Genomic DNA, 20,510 nt, shown 5'->3' with positions numbered 1-20,510 from the left:
GCAGAGGCTTAACCCACTGAGCCACCCAGGCGCCCCCAAATAAATAAGATCTTAAAACACACACACACACACACACACACACACACACAAGGGGCGCCTGGGTGGCTCAGTGGGTTAAGCCTCTGCCTTCGGCTCAGGTCATGATCTCGGGGTCCTGGGATCAAGCCCCACATCGGGCTCTCTGCTCAGTGGGGAACCTGCTTTCCCCCTCTCTCTCTGCCTCCTTGTGATCTCTGTCTGTCATGTAAATAAATAAAATCTTAGAAAAACAAAAAACCACAAATGTTCACTAAGGATCTACTATGGACAAGACAGACCCTGCCCTCAGGAGGCAAATCTCCCTGTGCCCTGAGGGAGCAGTTCCCAGCCACACTGGTGCTATGTGACCCTGGCCACCGCAGGGGGATTCACAGATGGGCACATGGGTGGCTAGTCAGATTCCCCTCCTGCGTGAAATGCACATTCAAAGACTGCTCAGTCTGTGCCACCTGGCTGGAGCGAGGGCCGTGAGAAAGTCCAGGAGTTGGGGAAGAGCCAGCTTCCCCCAAGCCCTGGAGAGCCCACCTGTAGAGAGAGAATGCAGGTGGTGTGCAGACAGAAGCAGAGGCAGAGAAGGACCAGAAGCAGAGATAGAGATGGACTGAGAGAGCGATAACCTCTGCTCTGGACAGCTTTCCATTCCCTTGTTCCTGCTCCTCCTGGGTCTGACCACCCCCTACCCGAGAGAGGCTGCTGAGATACGTTGAATCCCTCCACAGGACATAGTCCTGGTTTTACACTAAGCTAGTGTGGCTGGGTTTCAGTTACCGGGCCCAGGTTAAAAGTTATCTTAAGCATGCTGAGGAACCCAAAGAGACTTACTCAGATATTAACTGGACGATCTCCTTGTCCAGCAGGTCCCTCTTTTCCTTCAGTTTCTGAATGTCAAGGTGCAGAGACTCCCAACCGGCCCCATCAGCCTGGCCAGACTTGGGAGACGGCCGCTGAGTGGCACACAAAGTCATTAGCCAGAGTGACCCATTATCCACAATTCAGAACCTACACATTGTTTTCAACAACCACTGCCCCACCTTCTGCTTGGTGACCAATACCCCCTACCCCCAATAAGATTACATTGCCCTGCTGCCCTTGGAATTAGATGTAGCCCTCCAAGTTCTGGCAAGTGGAAGTTAATCAGAAATTATGTATGCAACGTGTGGGAATTGTCCTTCCAGCGAGAGGGTACGCCTTTCTCTGGCCTGTCTTCCTCCTCCCTGCTGGCTGGAATGTGGATGTAATCAAAGAGCTGAACGGTGTTTTGGGCCATAGGTAGAACCATGCTGAAGGTGCAGTGGAACAAGACAGAGGCCTGGGTTTAGGCCACCATTATTTGGGGTTTTCTTTCAGTCCTAGCCACACCTAGTCCTAATTAAAGGGCCCATCCTGGCCCCGAATCAGACCTCAGATGCTCAAGTCTGTGATGTCATTGGGCTTATAATTCCATTGGGTAACAATCCCCTTCCCCGGGGCTGCAGTTCATCTTTGCCCTCTCTGCCCCTAAATAATTATGTTTTTCCTCCAGATATCTCCATTTAAAGCTCTACTCACACTTCATCAGGAAGGCCTTCACAGACCACCCCGCCTAAAATGGTCACTCCTCAATAGCTCACTATTCTTTTGTCCTGATATTTTATAACACCCATCACCACTTGACATATACATTTCATAAATAATGTTCTGTTCACTGTCAGCCTTATGCCCCTGGAGTGTAAACCCCACGAGGGCAGGGAGAGTGTTTTGTTCACTGTGTCCCCAACAGGGCTTGGCACATAGTAGACACTCAATAAAACGTGTCAGGGATGCCTGGGTGGCTCAGTTGGTTAAGTATCTGCCTTTGGCTCAGGTCATGATCCCAGAGTCCTGGGATTGAGTCCTGATTCGGGCTCCCTGCTTGGCAGGGAGCCTGCTTCTCCCTCTCCCACTGCCTGCCGCTCTGCCTGCTTGTGCTCTCTCTCTCTGACAAATAAATAAATAAAATCTTAAAAAAACAAACAAACAAAAAAAAAACCAGGGGCAGCTGGGTGGCTCAGTGGGAAAAGCCTCTGCCTTCGGCTCAGGTCATGATCCCAGGGTCCTGGGATTGAGTCCCGATTCAGGCTCTCTGCTCTTCGGGGAGCCTGCTTCCTCTCTCTCCACCTGCCTCTCTGACTACTTGTGATCTCTGTCTGTCAAATAAATAAATAAAATCTTAAAAAAAAAAAGCCACCAAAAACGTGTCAGATGAATGGGTGAATGACAAATAATTAATCAACTAACGACAAGCCTGAAAAAGTACTTTTAAGGTGAAGTACAGTGTGCCAAGGGAGTGTCTCAGCAACTGGACTGAGTCAGAAGTGGGGGTGAGGCTTCCCTGGGGGACCTCTACTCTAAAGGATGAGCAGGCACCACCTTGCTAAAGAGCTGGAAGGAAGAGTATTCCAGAAAGGGACAGTATAACCAAATGGCAAAGGCGGGAGAGAGCACGTGCCTCTGAGGGAATGAGAGTGGTTTCTGTGTGGGGTGGAACACGTGAGGGAGGGGATCCTGGTGTTTTCAAAACCAACCACTTGTGGTGCTGTCAGCAAGGAGGAGAGACAGAGCCCATTGGGAGAGCCTGGGGTACCACCAGCAAATGCCAGGACAGGGCTTCTTCTTTGAAGCTTGGTGGGCAGGGAGGAAGAGAAGGGGAAGGACTGAGAAATGACCTGGAGTTTCTCAGCAGAACAAGGTCTGCTGGGGGAAGGTTTGAAGAGGGCTGGGGTGGTTCAGCTACTGTTGGGGATAGAGGAGGGACTGGGAGCAGCACCGACTTCCACGGTGGAGGGTGAGAAGGGAGGGGTGCATAGACATACTCACCGGGGATCGGAAGGTCCCGCGGCAACTTTTGGAAAGTCCTGGCTGAGTCCTGGAGAGGAATCCGAGGTTAAAATGCTGATTGAGCCTAGAGTCGGCTCTGGGTGGAAAGGGGTGTGTGGGTGGTGTGGGAGGTTAGGAGTTGGGAAAGGGGTTAGTTATGGTCCAGTATCAGGGTAGGGATCCTCAAGGAAGGGGAGACTCTTGAGAGGGGGAGTGTGTGGAGGGCTAGATGGAGGTTTCCGGAAGTGATCTCTGGGATGGGAGAGTCTGGGGCAGGGCCATGGGGAGTCCGGAAGGGGACTATGAAGGGATGCCCTTTCGCCATGCCCTCCGCTCCTTGCCCACCTCCGGAGCCCTGGGGTCCGAGGCCCCCGTCTCGGAGGAGTATGTAGTGCAGGAGGGTCCAGGGCGAGGGCGGGAGAGCAGCCCCTCAAGCCCGCCATTTTTTCGGAATCTTATGACGGAGGCCGGGAACGGTCAGATAGGGAGATGTGCGCGCGCACCCAGCCACTTCAAGCCCCGCCCCTCCCTCGAGGTGGGCGGGGACAGCGGCTGCGCGCGCAGCTTTCATTGTGACTCCACCTGTCCCTGGGGGCCCGCGGCCGTCTGACCATGCCCCCTTTCCTTTCATCTTTCTCTCCGGCCAATAGGATTCAAGTATTGGGGCCACGCCCACCCAGCTGCTGCTTAGAATCTCCGGGTCCCTCCTTTTCTGGCTCAGTCGCACACCGGCGCTTTGACCAGCGGAAGCTATTCCGCAGTGGTTGACGGGATTTGGTGATGTGGCCCCCCCTTCCCTCCCCCCTTCCCGGGATGTCGGAAGAAACCCGACAGAGCAAATTGGCAGCTGCCAAGAAAAAGGTAAAATGTGCCGAGTCGCGGCTCCCTGACCCAGCCAAAGGCCTCTCCGACGGCCGGGCAGTGGCCAGAGTCTGTGCTGCCCCTGAGGCACACAGGGCGAGCCCCTCGGCGCCCCTTGGCGCTCCCCCACCCAAAGTCTTCTCAGCCAGTCCCGCCCCCCGGCAGCCCAGCCCTCGCCCTCTCCCGTCGCCCCTGGGTGACTTTGGGCCTGTGACCCCCGGGATCCTCGCTCCGGGCTTGACCCTCGCCTTCTGCCACCCAGAACTAGAGGACCGGACTCCCCGGTCCTCGGAGGACCTCGGTCCCGGCCCTGCTTTCCCCTCCCCCACCGCGGAGCGGCGACTCGGGCGTCGGTAGGGAGGAGTGGAATGTAGTTACGTCACAATCCCCCTCGGAACTGTCATTAGCGCCAAGAGTCCGGTGTTTGATCTTACTACCCAGTCCCCCAGTGTTTTCATACCCTTTCCGGTTTCTCGGGTCGCGGCACAAATATCCAGCTTAAAGGGGACTGGGGACTATGGGACCTAGGTGGAAGAGGTTTCAGGAGCCCTTACTCTAAGACTGTACCCCATCCTTACACAACTGACTTAAGTGATCACGGAACGTTGATAACACCTTGGTGACAAGGGGAGAATGTGTTTTCTTTGGTATGGTTTCCTCCTAGGTTTATACTGTCCAGAAAGACTTTCACATTTTAAATCTGAATTCTCTACCTCACATTTTAATTCCCTGTGATTCTGGGACCAGAGTCCCCCTCAATCAGTGCTCTTTGGAGTGAGATCTGCTTATCCTCTGTGGAACAGATCTCTGGAACCTGAACTTCACAGGTGGGAATCTTCCCCAAATCATCATCTCAACATGGAGTTTTCTAAATGCCACAGGATAATATGGGACTGAAGTATAAGTTGTGCTTGATTCTCTTGAGGGAGAAAAGTCCTTTTATATTAATGTACCTAGGGATGACATTTGCATAGATTTGTAAGATTATAATAGACTTCTAGTGAAATGGTGCTTGGGTTGTCCACGTTCACTAGGTGTGTGCCTTCATTGCCTTCTGCCATCAGGATACATTAATGTAAAAGTTTGATAAGTACCAGTGTGCAGCTTTAACAGATGGGTAGGAAAGGACCCTAGATTACTCAGATGTTTACTTTTTCATCTCCACCTCTGGTTTTGCCTCTTGGCACTTGCTGATTTCATGGCATACCCCCAGAACTCAGAGTCAGAAGACTAGGTTTAAATTCCATTATTGCTCCCCCCCCTTTATAATGCCATGTTATCATTCCATTTCTGCGGTCACTGAGAATTACAGCACCTTGTAGGGCTGTTGATGGCATTAAATCAGATGGCGAATATAGGAGTATATCGTAAACTTTGTAGTAAACTACAAAGTTTACGATATACTCCTATATTGGGAGTTGGGTGTGAATATAGGAGCTTAGAGTTCTCACTGCTTTTCTTTTCTGCAGTTGAGGGAGTATCAGCAGAAGAATAGTCCTGGTACTCCTGCAGGAGTAAAGAAAAAACGGAAGATCAAAAATGGGAGTTGCTCAGAAACAACAGCTTCTCATAGTTGTCACTCCCCTGAGGATGTGAGTATTGGCTGGCCAAACTCCTGGGACCAGGGGTGCTCCAAGGGGAGTAGAGGGTGGTGGTTAAGGTTGTGGAAGAAGTGTCAGGTACAGGTTTGAGTCCTAACTCTCCCTTTGCCAGGGATAATGTCCCTGCTAGGGGTATATTTCCACATCAGGAAGATTGGGGTAATGTTATCTTACTCACACTTGTGACACTGGAATGAGATGGTTGATTTTTTTTTTTAAAGATTTATTTATTTGAGAGAGAGAGGGGTGGGGGTGGGGGACAAAAGGAGAGGGAAAGGGAGAGGGAGAGGGAGAAAATCCTCAAGTGGACTTCCGGCTGAGCACAGAGCCTGACATGGAGCTCCATCCTGGGACCCTGAGATCGTAACTTGAGGAGAAAGAAATCAAGAGCCGGACATTTAACTGACTGAGCCACCCAGGCCTGCTATAGGGCCTGGTGCAGGGTAAAGATTTGCTAAAGGGTAGTGGTATTTGATGTACTGATCTGGTGACTTTCCTCATCCCCGGCCTCATACGGGAAGCCACACAGAGCAGCCATATGCTGTCACACTGTCCCTTTAGGAAGCACCGGAAGAGGCCCAGGGTGTAGCGAGGAGGGGCCCAAGCACTTGGGTTAGGTGACATTGACTTTTGAGTCCATCTTTGCCACCAGCTTGCTGGGCGACCTCAGGAAAATCACTTCCTCCCCTGGGTCAAGTGGCCTCATCCGTAAGAGGATATTGTTGGAGCAGATCCGTACCTTTCAGACTTCAAGCTGGAACCCCCTTTGTTCAAGCGAACCCTTCCTCAGAAGTCTGATTTTTCGAAGGGAGATGGCATTCCTGTCAGATTCGTCCCCAGCATCCTGGGCCTGAGGAGCGGGTCTCATGAGTGTATTAAGAAAACTGCCGCATCGGGCCAGTGACTGCATTCTCTGTCTAGTTCAGGGGATTTTCCCTTTGTGTACCTTGATTTCTGTCTCCAGCAAGGCAGCCGGTGGCCGTTTGGGAAGGCGGCCCAGGCCATGGATTTGTTCCCTTCTCTCTTCCCTTCTTCCTTCCCTGACTCTCTCACCTCTCTCTAAGCCACTTTTCTCTCTCCCCTTGCCCTTGTTTCTCCCTTCTCGCCTCCTGTAGATTCAGGACATCCTGAAGGTGCTGGTGTCCGACCTTAACCGCTCCAATGGGGTAGCACTCCCCCCATTGGACAAGTGGCAGGTGAGGCAGTGCCAAGCTTCCTCTCTGGCTTGCTTCCTCCTGGCTGTGCATGCCCCAAGGCTTCTCTGGTTTGGGGGAGGCTATGCCTCTGGCTTATTTTGTGTTGCTTTCATTAAACCTCAGCCTGTTCACGTCTGCTTTTTCCACCTGCTTGGTTGGTTGGGTTGTTTTCCTTGCCCCACATCTTTTATCATCTTGAAGAAAGTGAGACACACCTTGACATTTAAAGGTAATTTGGAAAAGCTTCCAGAGCAGGTGCGTGGGATCTGGGCTTTTCGAGCCTTGGGTATGAACACCCAGTGGCATGTCAGACTCGGAGAGATTAAATAAAAGCAAACCTTCAGGCTTGCCCTTTGGGCTCCTGTCCCCAAAAGACCCAACAGACTGCGTAGCAGTTTGTGCTCTCTCTGAACTGGATGAATCCATTTTGGGTTGAGAGTAAGTAACTGCAGGGTTTAAGACAAAGGGAGCGTACATTACAGTTACAAGGTTCGAGGTCATAAGTGACCAGGATATCCCGCCCCTGTTCTCTTTTAAAAATCAGCTGGACACTCGGCTGTGTGTTCAGTGGGCCCTTGCTAGGGGAGGCGATTGGCTAGGCGCTCCAGAAAAGAGGTAAGCCAGGTCGAACGTGGACTGAGGGAGGCCGACCCTACCACAAGAAGCAAGGGTAGAATGTGGCAATGTTCCAAGTGCCCAGCTAAGGGTGAGGTTTGTTCTAAATGGACTCGAGACTGGTTTGAAGATTACAGGTGGGTAGCATTTATCCAGATGGAGAGTGGGGGGAAGTGGGAGCTCCGAGCAGAGGGAGGGAGGGATCCAGGTAACAACCAGTATTATGAGCTCACAGAGTGTTGCCTAGAGAGGGAGCCTTGGTGGGTTCTCTGGACATGATGTTCCCACTTTGTCCTGGGGCACCGCCCAGGCCAGGGCAGTAGGGCTGAAATTCAACCAGGTCCTGCAAGAGATGGGCATGGGCAGAGGGTGGGCACAGAGCCCTGGATGCTGGTGTGAGAGCCTTTTACTCACTGGGACCGCTCAAACCCGGGGTATCAGGTCTGTCCAGGTGCTTTGACTCACCTGGTTGGCTCAGAGGAGCTGCTGAGGGGCACGGGGAAGGGAGCCCTGGCCTAGAGGACTCCTGAAGCTGGTATTTGCACTGAGTTCTAAGAACCTGTGCCCGCACCCCCCTGTTGTCCTGGAAACGAAGACCCAGATCCTTTTTGTGGTTTTTCAATCCTTTCTGTCTCCATGGCCATTTCCCACTTGTTTTCTGTTCCTGCAACGCAGGCTTGTGGTTATAGGATCCTGGACAGAGCTGATAGCATTTCCAGAAATGGGGACTCATGAAGAAATAAAATTTTAATGGAATGGGACCGTTGGGGGAGTGGGGAGTGATTTTTTTAAATACTCCATACTTTTGCTCTAAGACCTAAAATTGTGAAATAGCTTGGTTGATCATAAAAGCGTCGTGTTACATATATTTAAGTCCTCAGAAAATCACTTTTATTCCTTCTCTGAACATTCTTGGGTCTAGTGCTAGGGATCCATGGGACCCCAGGATGCCAGGAGGCACCCAGAGCTTGCCAGGGCCCAGGGCTGGAAGTGCCCACCTTCCCTAAAGTCTTCAAACCCGGCCAGCTGCTGAGCCCCTGCTGTTACCTGGGAGATTCTGTTGACCGGTTGGTTTCAGGGTCAAAGGTCACAGCCGGGACAGTAAACACGCAAATTGCTTGATTCATCCTCAGCTTCCCCAGCTCTGCATCACTAGCTCTAAGGAGGGCAATAGAGTTGACTTTTCAGAGGTCAGGGCTGATGTCCAGAGAACATCCAGCCCTGGGTCCCTCTTCCTCCTGGTGCCGGCCCCGCTGGCCAGGCCTTGGCTCCCTAATGTGCTCCCCTCTTCAAACTCGAGCTTGGCAGCCATCTTCCCCACCTGTCTGCTCATTTTTGTACCTCATCAAACATTAGATCTGTAGAGCCAGATGTCACGTGTGAGCCCAGAAAGAGGCTGGGTGGGGCCCTGGTCAAGCAGGTGGGTCCAGGTGGGGAAGGGGGAGCAGTTTCTTCATGGCTCCTTGTCCCCAGCCCCAGGATTGTTCTCCAGGGTACCAGGAGTCAGAGGGGAGACCTCTTAGCTCTGGCTTCTCATGCTGGTTCTCAGTTGGGTAGCTATTTTGGAGCTAGGAGGTTGGGGTGGGCCTAGTGGCTGTGTTTTTCTTTTTTACCTGCAGGAGTAGGGTGAGGTTTCGAGTTTGGTAGCTTCTTTCCCAGAAAAGTCCCGAACTGGGCAGATAGAGCCAGTAGTGGAGGATAGGAGAGGGGAAGGGAGAAGAGAGCAGAGAGGAAGGAAGCAGATAGTGGCTGACCACGTCCCTTATCACCACCACCCTCTGCCTGCCAGGAGCCCAGGGCGAGGATCACTCTGGCATCCCCGAAGAGCAGTGCCTTCCTTCTCCCTGACTGGGCACCCCTGTTCTCCACCTGCTGTGGCTGCCACAGGTCAAGAGCCTGATACTGTCCCTTGCCGAGCTCCATGGAGAACAAGGCCCCCACTTTCAGGAAGGAGGTCGTGCAGACCCTGCTTGGAGCTTTGGCCGTCCAGAAGGCTGCAGAGCCGCCCTCAGCTCGGGCGAGTCACAGCCACACTCCACAGTGGCTCCCAGCATGTGTGACCATCCCTCTGACCCCAGCAACCCCTGTCCTGCTCGCTCTGTACCCCCGCATCCATGGCAGCCGGGCGCCTTCTTATCCGCATGGCCCCCTAACCCCCTGCTCTGTTCTGTGACAGGCGCCCAAAGACCGCGCCACTCCTGCCACACCAACTATTGATGACACCGTGGCACCTGATGGTGTCCCTTCGCCTTGTGCTAGTCCCCTTCGTGTTACTAGCATGGCGTCAGTTCAGGTTTGTGCCTCACCCTGCCACCTGCCGCCCCACTCTGTGTCCACCCCCCGCTCCTCCTCCTCAGAGGACTGGACCTGCTCTGGGTCCTCTTCCCCTTTCTTCAGGTACTTGGTTCCTCCCGGAGGACTGAGGTGGGGGAGGCCAAGACCAGGTCTTTCCTTGAAGTTTGGGAAGCTGGCAGGTTGCCTCCCCACCCCGCCCCTGGGTGGTCTTCATGAGCAGCTGAGTAACAACCTCATGTGTTTCTTCCTGAACAGAGTCACGATGCAGAAAATGGCCCTTTCCTTACGGATGAAAACGAGTGAGTATCTCCTATAGGGCCAGCAGCCCCTAGGCCGAGGGAGTCGGGACAGGCTACTGCCGGCCACCCCCTCTTTCCCATTGAACCTCCTGCACCCCTGACTCCCATGTTTGTCCCCAGATGTCTGTCATCTACCGAGAGCCTGCGACAACTTTCTCAGCAGCTCAATGGTCTTGTGTCTGAGGTACCCCAGAACTTGAAACCCAAGGGAGAGGGTAGATAGTGGGGAATGTGACAGAAAGAAACTGAGGTAGAGGTTCCCAAGAGGGAAGGAAGAGCCCGGGAGCAGCTAGCTTGCTGGGCAATGTTCAGCTCGGCATGACTCCTCTGAGTCCTTTTTTTTTTTTAAATTTTTAAAAAAGATTTTATTGAATTATCTGACACAGAGAGAGAGGGAACACAAGCAGGAGGAGTGGGAGAGGGAGAGGCAGACTCTGACTCCCCACTGAGCAGGGAGCCCGATGCAGGACTTGATCCCAGGACCCTGGGATCATGAGCTGAGTCAAATGCAGATGCTTAATGGACTGAGCCACCCAGGGGCCCCCTTTGAGTCCTCTTTGAAGCTCCCCAAACTGAAGGGGTTGGACCTCGAAGCTGGTTACATCCTTTGATCCCTCCGCAGGAAGCACAGAATGGGAGCCACCTGGGAGGGGGCCATGGAGGGGGAGATAAGAACTAGAAGGAGTTGGCACAAAGGGCTTAGGCAGATCGGTTTGCGGCTGATGGGCAGGTCGAGGAGTCAGAGGGTTAGGGAACCGGGAGGGGAGCAGAGCGCGCCTCCATGTGCGCCGTTTTGTGCCTCCTAGTCTTCATCCTACGTCAATGGAGAGGGCCTGTCGCCTGCTAATATGAAGGATCTGGAGGTAAGTGGTCTGGACCGTGGCCCAGTGACCCTGCAGGCCAGCCCCCCCCCACCTCCCATGGCGGGGGCTGGGTACCCCGCTGCCAGCTGAGATGGCCCAGACAGCCCTCAACCCTAATGACTGCTCTCTCTACCTCTCTCCGCCCCCATCCTCCTCCTCCTCCTCTGCATGCACCTCAGAGCCGGTACCAAGAGCTATCACTAGCCCTGGACTCCAGCAATCTAACAAACAAACAACTCAGTAACAAGATAGAAGAATTGGTAAGAGTCCAGTGGGGTCCCCTGGTTCCACGCTGCCACTCTGGGGCTCCAGTTTCTCCCTGGGGCCCTGAAGAAAGGGGCTGGGGGCCCCTGCCAGGGGAGAATGGGGTGCCCGGGGGCCTAAGTCTCCGTTGGAGGGACCCTGGAGCATGGAGCATGCAGCATGGCTCTCTGTGGCTGCCTTCTTCGCCTCCTCTCTGTTCTCCAGACACCCCTGCTTGAGCCCTCCCCGTACTTGCTCCCGGGGCTCTTGCTTCCCAGAGGAAGCACTGGCTTGACCCGTGCGCTCCAGCCCTGACTCAGCCCCTCATTTGCTCCATCTTTCAACTCAGACCAGTCCCCTCTCCTCTCTGGGCTTCAGTGTCCCAAGGAGATAGAATTAGAGGTGGCCGAGGTCCCTTTTAGCTCAGAAAATCAGGTCCTTCTCATTCAACAGAACCTGGCCTGGGGGGGAGGTGTGCTCAGTAAATATTTGTTGAATGAATGCACCCCCCCCCAACCACAGGCCGACAGAAGGGTAGTCTCTCACTTCTCAGCTCCCATTTCTAGACGTTCAGGTCCTTGTCCTTTCACGGGCATCTGGATCCAGACTCTCACTTGAGCAAAGCCACCTGAGACCCAAAGTCTCTTTCCTCAGGAGCTTGAGGACAGTGTGTCTGTTCATCTCCCTGTGAACTTTCCCTTTATAATTTTTTTTTTAACATTTTATTTATTTGACAGAGAGAGATCACAAGTAGGCAGAGAGGCAGGCAGAGAGAGAGGAGGAAGCAGGCTCTTCACAGAGCAGAGAGCCCGATGCGGGGCTCGATCCCAGGACCCTGGGACCATGACCCGAGCCGAAGGCAGAGGCTCCAACCCACTGAGCCACCCAGGCGCCCCTGAACTTTCCCTTTAAAACCCATTCCCAGCCCCTGCCCATCCTCCATCTTGGTGTGGGGAAGGTAGCAAAGGCCGACAGACTGAGTTACCTTCCTTCGACTCTTCCCACAGAAGCAGCAAAACCAGGAATCTTTGGACCAACTGGAAAAAGTAACGTGATTTCTTTGTCTGCTGTTCACATGGCAGATGGGTTTGGGGAGGGTTCAAGTGTAGAGGCCCATGCTCATCTGGCTCCCAGCCTGGAGGAATAAAAGGCCCCCTCGTCCCCTACCCCTTCCCCACCCCCTGGCCCCTCTCCAGCGCCCCCCAGCCCCCCTAGGATCTGGCCACGTTGTTGAGGCTGTCCTGGGCCGTCAGCGGCATTCTGGGAGCACGTCCTTTCTGGTTTCATCTCTGCCTCCTCCCAGTCAGCCATGTTGTGTCCTTCCTGCAGGAGAAGAAGGAGTTTGAGCAGAAGCTTGCCAAGGAGCAGGGCTCCCTAAGGGAGCAACTGCAGGTGCGTGGAGCTGTGGTCTGTCTCCCGCCCCCCCAAGGAAACGCTTCCTTCCCTCCTCTTCAGCACCCCTCTTCCTTCTCTCCCGAAGGTTCATATCCAGACCATAGGAATTCTGGTGTCTGAGAAGACTGAATTACAGACAGCCTTGGCACATACCCAGCAGGCGGCCAGGCAAAAAGCAGGTGGGAGTCCAGGCGCCCTCCCGTCCCCCAGCCTCACACGTTGGCGGGCCTCGGGTGGGATTCCTTCTTGGGTTCCATTTTGAACTCTGTCATTCCAGGAGAATCTGAAGATCTTGCTAGTCGTCTGCAGTCTTCCCGCCAGCGCATCGGAGAACTGGAGCGCACCCTGTCTGCCGTCTCCACGCAGCAGAAACAGGTGGAGAGGGTGAGTCCATCGTCGGACCCATCCACTCAAGGCGCAGCTTCCCTGGCAGGGGAGGGGCCCAAAGGTCCCTTCCACAAGATGGAGTGTATTTTTTTTTTTTTTAAGATTTTATTTATTTGACAGGCAGAGATCACAAGGAGGCAGAGAGGCAGGCAGAGAGAGAGGAAGGGAAGCAGGCTCCCTGCAGAGCAGAGAGCCCGATGCGGGGCTCCATCCCAGGACCCTGAGATCATGACCTGAGCTGAAGGCAGAGGCTTTAACCCACTGAGCCACCCAGGCACCCCCCCCCCTTTTTTTTTTAAGATTTTATTTATTTATTTATTCAGGACAGCACTTTTACTTATGTTACCATTTGTGGAGGAAGGGACACATGTATGTAATAGAAGGTGTGTGAAATGATTTATAAAAACCCAGGGAGAGGATCAGGGTAGATGGGAGGACCTGTCACCTCTGTGCCTTCTGAGTGCTGGGCCTATGACTAGAGCATTCAAAAAGGAGACAGATCACAGTGCAGATTTAATTTCATTCTTTGTATCTGCTCCCCCACCGCAGGGAGGAAATGTGGTTGAAGAGTCAGACAGACTGGGTGTTTAATTCCCACTCTGTCGGGGATCGCAGGCAAACGACTTCCCCTGTGACACTCTGTGCTCACATGTAAGACAGACAGAGCCAGGCCTGCCCCATGCAGTAGTCGTGAGGCTTGAACGTGATCCTTAGCCTGGTGCCTGCTGGTGCCCTTGGGGAAGGGTCAGTCATGACCCTTGTGGCGGATAGTGATGCCACCTGCTCTGTCTGGGCCTCCGCTGGCCAGCCGTGAATCTGTCCCGCCCTTCCCAAGCTCTTGGCCGTGGCAAATGGAAGCGTGGGCTTGGAAAGGCTTTGAACAAAACGTGAAGGGCGGCTGTGGCGTGGTCGGGGAGTCTGCCTGCTGCGCCCTCCCGCCGGGTGCCACACCTGACTTCGCCTTTCTGTGTTTGCAGCACAACAAGGACCTAACCAAAGAGCGAGATGCCCTGAAGCTGGAGTTATACAAGAACAAGTAGGATGGCGGGGGGCTGGGCGGTGGGAGGGGTGCAGGAGCTGGGGGAGGGGGTTGGCTGGGTTTGGACAGGTGGAGAGCTGGGCTCTGGGCCCAGCAGTGCCACCAACGCAGGCCATGGCTTCAGGCCACTCAGGTCTTCTCTGTGGCCTGCCCCTGGGGACTCTCGTGCCCTGGGGTCCCTTCCGATGCCCCCGTTCCATGGCTCTGTGGCACGTGTGGCGGGTTGATCACCAGAGGGCTCCTTTCTGTTCTGTACTCATGTCTTTCCTCGCTGCCTGTGGCCACAGCAAAAACACCGAGGACCTGAAGGAGCAGAACTCGGAACTGGAAGAGAAGCTTCGGGTGTTGGTGAACGAGAAGGCGGGCATGAAGCTCAAGATGGAGGAGCTGCAGAAGAAGCTGGAGATGTCAGAGCTTCTGCTGCAGCAGGTGAGGCTGGAGCTGCAGGGAGCCCGAGCCCCAGCCGTCGGGGTCACGGGCCGCCTCCGTCCACGAGCTGCAAGGTCGGCATTCTTGTTCTGGCCCTGCTGTAGAATCCTGCTCCAAACATTGATCAAACTCCACACATCAGGGCCCAGCCCAGATCTGTGGAATCAGAATCTCAGGGATTTTTTTTTTTTTAAAGATTTTATTTATTTATATGACAGACAGAGATCACAAGTAGGCAGAGAGGCAGGCAGAGACAGAGAGAGGGAAGCAGGCTCCCCACCGAGCAGAGAGCCCGATGCAGGGCTCGATCCCAGGACCCTGGGATCATGACCTGAGCTGAAGGCAGAGGCTTTAACCCACTGAGTCACCCAGGCGCCCCTCTCAGGGATGTTTTTTATTTGGTTTTTCAAAGTGTTCTGGGTGCAAACCATTGTTGCATAGGTGTCAGGCACAAGGCTGGCCCGTGAATCCTCCTGCTTCCTCTTGGAGGGTGGGCCACCAAGGTCAGAGGCTCCCCTCGGTCAGGGTTTCTTCACACTGAGCCATACTCTGCCTTCAAGTTGCTTCCCTCGTTGGGGCTCTCTTCCCTCCTGATCAACACAGGAAAAATCTCGTCTCTTTCCCAAGACAGACCTTCTGATACTGGGGAGTGGGGGAGCCTGTGTACAGATTCCTTGTGGCTCCCTCATCTTTTCCAAGCTACACAGACCCAGCTGGGGCTCATGTGGTCTGTCACCCTCCTGATTGCTTTCTCCTGGATGGTACCTGATCTGTTAGGGCTCCTCTTATGGTCAGTCCCCCAGAGCAGAACAGGAGTCTCCAATTGGGTCTAGCCTAGGCAGCAGACAGAGCTCTGTACCCATCCAGACATCCGGCTCCCCATCCATTCAGCGAGTGTTAATGGAATGTCCCTCTGTGGCCCATTCCTGTGATGCGCAGTCTAGTAAGCGGGCCTGCTAGCGATACAAAGTGAGGCCTTGAGGTTGCCCTGAAGTTGGTGGACGTCTGGACTCTGTGACCCGACCACCCCTGGACCAGTTTGTAGCCTTATTCACTATAGCCAGGAAAGGATCTGGAAGGATACACATCAGGTCCGGGGGGGTCCTGGGAGCTAGAGGAACAGTGAATATTTAGTTTCAGAAAGCCTCTGGGTACAGTCCTAACAACGTGAGCACAGAGATCTTTGTCTATCCCAAGTTGTTATGTTATCCCAGTTCGTACATTACCCCAGCTCAGACCCTTTTGCAGTGGGGGGGCGGTTTGCATGGTACAGCGTGGGCTCCCCACATCTAACAACCTCGTCTTTCATGCTCCAGTTTTCTAGTGAATCGAAACCCCACGATAGCAGCCAGGAGTTACAGCAGGCCCTAGAGGAGCGGGCACGCCTGGAGGCCCGTGTGGGGCAGGTGAGGCCCGGCAGACTGAGGCGGGTGGAAGGAGGACGACCCCCGGTGCCCAGGAGCCGGTGAGGCTCAGGGACAGCCCCTGCTACCTTTTCTGCCTCTCCCTGCAGCTGAGCGATTTACTGAAGCAACTGCAATTTGAAAGAGACTGTTATGTGGAGAATCTGAAGGAGGACAGTGCTTACTGGCAAGACAAAATGCGGCAAATGTCCGAACAGGTGAGATGCGACCTTCAGCCCCACCCCCCCCACCTTAGACAGGTCACTTGGTCTTTCCCGGGCCTCAGTAAAATGGGAATCCTGTCACTTGCTGTGGACAGCCCAAGATGGCTGTGTAGTGTTTACAGGGGTGCGGTGGGGGGAGAGAGGGCATTGGTCCTCCCTTCCCGCCCCCCACATGCCCCTCCCCCTGTGCTTTGGGCAGATGCACAAACTGAGGGACGAGAAGGAGCATAGTGTGTGTCAGGTGCAGGAACTGGAGGCCAGCGTGGCCGAACTGAAGAAGCAGCTAGGTAAGCCAGGGCTGGACGATCTGGGAACAGGATTGGTGGCAGAGGGCTGGTCAGGGTGCCTTGGAGTGGCCCTAGGGGCATGGACGGATGGAAGGGGACTGTGGCCGAGGGAAGGAGGGCTATACCAGGAGTTGGCCAGGCTGGGTACAGTGCCCGCTGGCAATCAGCCAGAGTTGTCTTGAGCACAAAAACCTAAAGAACTCTATCCGAAAGGTTCTAGAAAGAGCCTGTCCCATGAGTGTGAGGGCACTGTTAGCCGGGAAGCCCAGGTTTGGGGTGACGAGGCCCAGGGAGGAGCTGTGAACCAAGCAGAGGGGTTTCGGAAGGCACAGAGGTGAGAGGCCCCTACCGTGCACCCCCCCCCCCCAGTGGTGCCTCCAGCCCCAGAGCCCCCAGCTGGGCCCTCGGAGGAGGAGCAGCGGCTGCAAATGGAGGCGGAGCAACTACAGAAGGAACTGGAGATCCTGGCGGGGCAGCTGCAGGCCCAGGTGAAGGACAACGAAGGTCTGAGTCGCCTGAACCAGGAGCAGGAGCAGCGGCTGCTGGAGCTGGAGCGCGCCGCCGAGTGCTGGGGGGACCAGGCTGAGGAGCGCAAGAGGATCCTGGAGACCATGCAGAGCGACCGTACCACCATCAGCCGCGCGCTGTCCCAGAACCGCGAGCTCAAGGAGCAGCTGGCTGAGCTGCAGGACGGCTTCGTCAAGCTGGTGTGCAGCCCCTCTCTGGCCAAGCCCTTTGGTGCAGGGCGGGACACCGAACCCCTCTGGGCCTCTGTTTCCCCAGCCGTAAAATGGGGTTTGGGTGGGGGGTAAGGACCCCATGTGACACGGTCCCTGTGAAGGCACGCTGTGAGCCAGAGAGCCCCGCTCAGATGAGCCATGGGAGGCGGATGTCATGTTCCGGGGGCCCAGGCTGCCCCGGGTGGCCGCTGACTCTTCCCCTCTGTCCAGTCCAATGAGAACATGGAGGTCACCACTGCGCTGCAGACAGAACAGCACATCAAGAATGAGCTGGCCAAGAGACTGGGCCAGCTGCAGGAGAAGCTGGGGGAGCTGAAGGAGACAGTAAGCCCCGCGCCCTGGCAGACAGACACCCGCCTGGAGGGTGGTGGGAGGCTTGGCCAGGACAAGGCAGCTCCAGCTGGCGGGGTGGGGGGGGCACAGGACTCCCAGACCCTTCCCAGCCTGCCTATGGCGAGGCTCCTTGTTGCTCCCCGTTCTCTGACTTTACGAAGTGGGTAGCCCTGGGCCCGGAGGTCGCCGCCCTGGCTAGAGACCCCGAGCCCTTTAACCAGAGAGCAAGAGACCATGTGCCGAGGGCACCTTCTCAGATTTGGCCCTGGGTGCCGCCCCTAGTTCCACTGGTCACTATTCTGCTTCTCACCTCCGGGCTTCGGTGTCCTTAGTCTAAAAGGGAGATTAGCAAGCCCCCTCCTACCCCCACACCTGACTTCCCCAGCCTGGGCTCCGAAGTCTCAGTTCCGGGGTCTTCCTGCAGGTGGAGCTGAAGAGCCGGGAGGCCGAGAGCCTGCAGCAGCAGCGCGACCAGTACGTGAGCCACCTGCAGCAGTATGTGGCGGCCTATCAGCAGCACGTGGCTGCCTACCAGCAACTGGCTTCGGACAAGGAGCTCCTGCAGAGGCAGGTCCTGGTGCAGACCCAGCTCATGGACCGGCTGCAGAGCGAGGATATTGAGGTCAAGGTGGCGGCCGAGAAGGCCCGCCAAGAGTTAGAGGAGACCCAGGTGAGGGTGTTTGAAGGCTCGAGGGCTGGGCCCCCAAGGGGAGGGCCTGCCACCTCTGTGTCCCTCCTCACTCTTTTCTGGCCCCTCAGGGACGCCTGGAAGCTGCCACCCAGCAGAACCAGCAGCTCCAGGCCCAGCTGAGCCTCATGGCTATGCCTGGAGAAGGTAGGTGGAAGCACCCAGGGGAGGAGGACAGAGCCCAGGGAGGAGGGCGACTTTAGTGTATGAAGGGATCTTTAGGACAGGGATTCCTTCTCCTTCGGGGGGACGGGCTGGCCCAAGGTCGCACAGGGAGGTGGGCCGGAGCCCGCCTCAAGCTTTCCTCCCTGGCCCACTCCACCTCCCCTCTTGGGTTGTCTGAGCACCACCCCCCACCGGCTGCCCCGACAGGAGACGGACTGGACGGTGAGGAGAAGGACGAGGCGGCTGCCCGTCCGAAGCTGAGCATGCCAGAGGGCCTGGATAGCCGAGAGGCCATGGTGAGTGGGCCCCCGTTGTTGCCCCTTCCTTCCCTGCCCCCACTTCGTGCTTCCCTCTGTGGCCCCCCCACACACTGGGGCACCCTCCTTACCCCTTGGTCTGCCTCCCTTGACTTCTCTTGACCCCTGACACCCCTGGGAGCCAGCTGTCAGCTGTCGCTCCATCCTTGAAGCCCAGGCTTGTGCCCACTGGGAAAGGCCGGTGGAGGAGGAGCTCCCGCCACCCCCCTGCCCTCTGCTCATCCTGAGCAGCACCCCCCCCACCACGAAAGCACACCTGCACGTCTTGCCCGCAGGTGGCATATTTTAACTCGGCCTTAGCCGGTGCTGAGGAAGAGCAGGCCCGGCTGCGTGGGCAGCTGAAGCAACAAAAGCTGCGTTGTCGGCGCCTGGCTCACCTGGTGGCCCCCGGCCAAGAGCAGGAGGCAGGTGACAAGGCCCCTGGGAGCGGGGGCGACAGTGTGCCTGTGGAGACCCACCAGGCCCTCCAGGAGGCAATGGACAAGCTGCAGGTGAGCGCCTTTCCTCGGGCTCCAGCTCAGCCTGGCAGGGTGGGGGGCCCCCCCAGGCCGCTGCCAAACCCTGACCCCTGACTCCTCTGGGCGCAGGGCCGCTTCACGGCCCTCATACAGGAGAAGGTGGATCTGAAGGAGCGGGTGGATGAGCTGGAGCATCGGTGCATCCAGCTTTCTGGAGAGACGGACACTATTGGTGAGCGGCAGGGCTGGCGCCAGAGGCGGTGGGGAGGAGCTCCGCCATGGCCCCCCGAGCCTGAGCACGTGCCCCTCTGCCCGCAGGAGAGTATATTGCCCTCTACCAGAGTCAGAGGGCCGTGCTCAAGGAGCGGCACCGGGAGAAGGAGGAGTACATTAGCCGGCTGGCTCAGGACAAGGAGGAAATGAAGGTGGGGGACCCTGAGCAGTCCCAGGAGCGGGGTGGGGCGGGGGTGGGGCTCACAAGGGTGCTCAGCCCCTCTCCCTCCAGGTGAAGCTGCTGGAGCTGCAGGACTTGGTGCTTCGCCTAGTCGACGAGCGTGACAAATGGCAGGGCAAGGCCGCTGCCCACAACCCTGCTGGGGAGCCTGCTGCGGCACCCCCAGCCCGAGAGCTTGGCGATGCCAATGGCCAAGGCGGTGAGTAGAACCCTCAGGGCGGGCGGTTTGGGGGGCGGGGGTGGGGAGAGCTGGCACAGCACTCAGAGCCCTGCTTCTCTCCCCCCTCCCCACCCTGCCCTGAAAGATATTCAAGAGGTGAACCTGGCCAACGAGGAGAGTGTGGCACCTCCCCAGGGAGAGGCCCTGCCGGGCCGCAGTGCCCCCGAGAACCCTACTGCACAGCAGATCATACAGCTGCTGCGAGAGATGCAGAACACCCAGCAGCGCCCAGGCTTGGGCGACAACCCCTGCATCCCTTTCTTCTACCGGGCTGATGACAACGACGAGGTGAAGATCATGGTGATCTAAGCCCGTCGCCAACAAGCAACATCTGAAGCAATGAGGCTGGGGGCTCTGCCCCCACCCTGTCCCCGCCACCCTATCCTTCCTTCATGTCCCCGCCACCCTATCATTCCTTCCCAGGTACCTTTTTTTCTCTACACTAGCAAGATAGAACCCCTAAAAAGGGGTATGATAAGCCCCCTAATGGGGAGAAATAGGTGCAGACCCCCTTGCCACCTAGGCAAGAGCTGTATCTTTATATCAGGACTCTTCGTGGTTCCAGAAAAACAAAGAGCCAGAGGCTCAGTAAGTTAAATAGTTTATTTATAGGTATGAAAAGTCCCCTAAAAAAAATAAAAATAAAAAAAAAGGGAAAAAAAGGAAAAAAAAAGAATAAAAAAGAAAAAAAAAGAAAAAAAAGAATTAAAAAAAAAAAGAATAAAAAAGAAAAAAAAAAGAAAAGCCCCCTAATGGGGAGAAATAGGTGCAGATCCCCTTGCCACCTAGGCAAGAGCTATATTTTTATATCTGGACTCTTCGTGGTTCCAGAAAAACAAAGAGCCAGAGGCTCAGTAAGTTAGTTTATTTATAGGTATGAAAAGCCCCCTAAAAAAAAAAAAGAAAAAAGAAAAAAGAAATAAAAAAGAAAAAAAAAAATAAAAAAAAAAAAAAAAAAAAAGAAAAGCCTCCTAATGGGGAGAAATAGGTGCAGACCCCCTTGCCACCTAGGCAAGACCTGTATCTTTATATCTGGACTCTTCGTGGTTCCAGAAAAACAAAGAGCCAGAGGCTCAGTAAGTTAGTTTATTTATAGGTATGAAAAGCCCCCTAAAAAAAAAAAA

The 20,510-nt window shown here is 55.3% G+C and overlaps 2 protein-coding genes across 4 annotated transcripts in view; one reads left to right on the top strand and one right to left on the bottom strand.

The window, feature by feature from the left end:
* LOC111145902 (SWI5 homologous recombination repair protein) overlaps positions 1-3,371 on the bottom strand; it is a 6,697-nt gene extending 3,326 nt beyond the window's left edge. The window contains exons 1-3 of one of the 2 annotated variants that reach the window (XM_022501203.1): positions 3,220-3,371; positions 2,875-2,923; positions 862-983 (exon numbers count right to left, since the gene is read on the bottom strand). In XM_022501203.1, coding sequence (XP_022356911.1) covers positions 862-983; positions 2,875-2,923; positions 3,220-3,317 — 269 coding nt within the window. In that variant the 5' untranslated portion in view covers positions 3,318-3,371. The remainder of the gene's footprint in view (positions 1-861; positions 984-2,874; positions 2,924-3,219) is intronic. The other variant, XM_022501204.1, reaches the window with a different exon arrangement.
* A 283-nt stretch (positions 3,372-3,654) lies between these two features.
* On the top strand, positions 3,655-19,996 carry LOC111146104 (golgin A2). Of its 2 annotated transcripts, XM_022501494.1 has the most exons (27): positions 3,655-3,735; positions 5,205-5,327; positions 6,452-6,532; positions 9,324-9,440; positions 9,698-9,741; positions 9,862-9,925; positions 10,548-10,604; positions 10,784-10,864; positions 11,855-11,893; positions 12,177-12,239; positions 12,328-12,421; positions 12,520-12,626; positions 13,607-13,665; positions 13,956-14,097; positions 15,414-15,503; positions 15,611-15,718; positions 15,924-16,011; positions 16,381-16,718; positions 16,962-17,075; positions 17,509-17,754; positions 17,844-17,919; positions 18,145-18,233; positions 18,530-18,745; positions 18,842-18,944; positions 19,031-19,137; positions 19,218-19,365; positions 19,472-19,996. In XM_022501494.1, the coding sequence occupies exons 1-27, from the start codon at positions 3,655-3,657 to the stop codon at positions 19,693-19,695; spliced, it is 3,099 nt and encodes a 1,032-aa protein (XP_022357202.1). In that variant the 3' UTR covers positions 19,696-19,996. The 2 variants fall into 2 exon arrangements, with proteins under 2 accessions (XP_022357202.1, XP_022357203.1); XM_022501495.1 differs by lacking the exon at positions 6,452-6,532.
* Positions 19,997-20,510: the final 514 nt, after the last annotated feature.

The sequence above is a fragment of the Enhydra lutris genome, unplaced genomic scaffold, assembly GCF_002288905.1.
Source record: "Enhydra lutris kenyoni isolate GAN:26980312 unplaced genomic scaffold, ASM228890v2 scaffoldscaffold13, whole genome shotgun sequence".
Taxonomy (NCBI): domain Eukaryota; kingdom Metazoa; phylum Chordata; class Mammalia; order Carnivora; family Mustelidae; genus Enhydra; species Enhydra lutris.
This window is presented reverse-complemented; position numbering and strand designations above follow the sequence as displayed.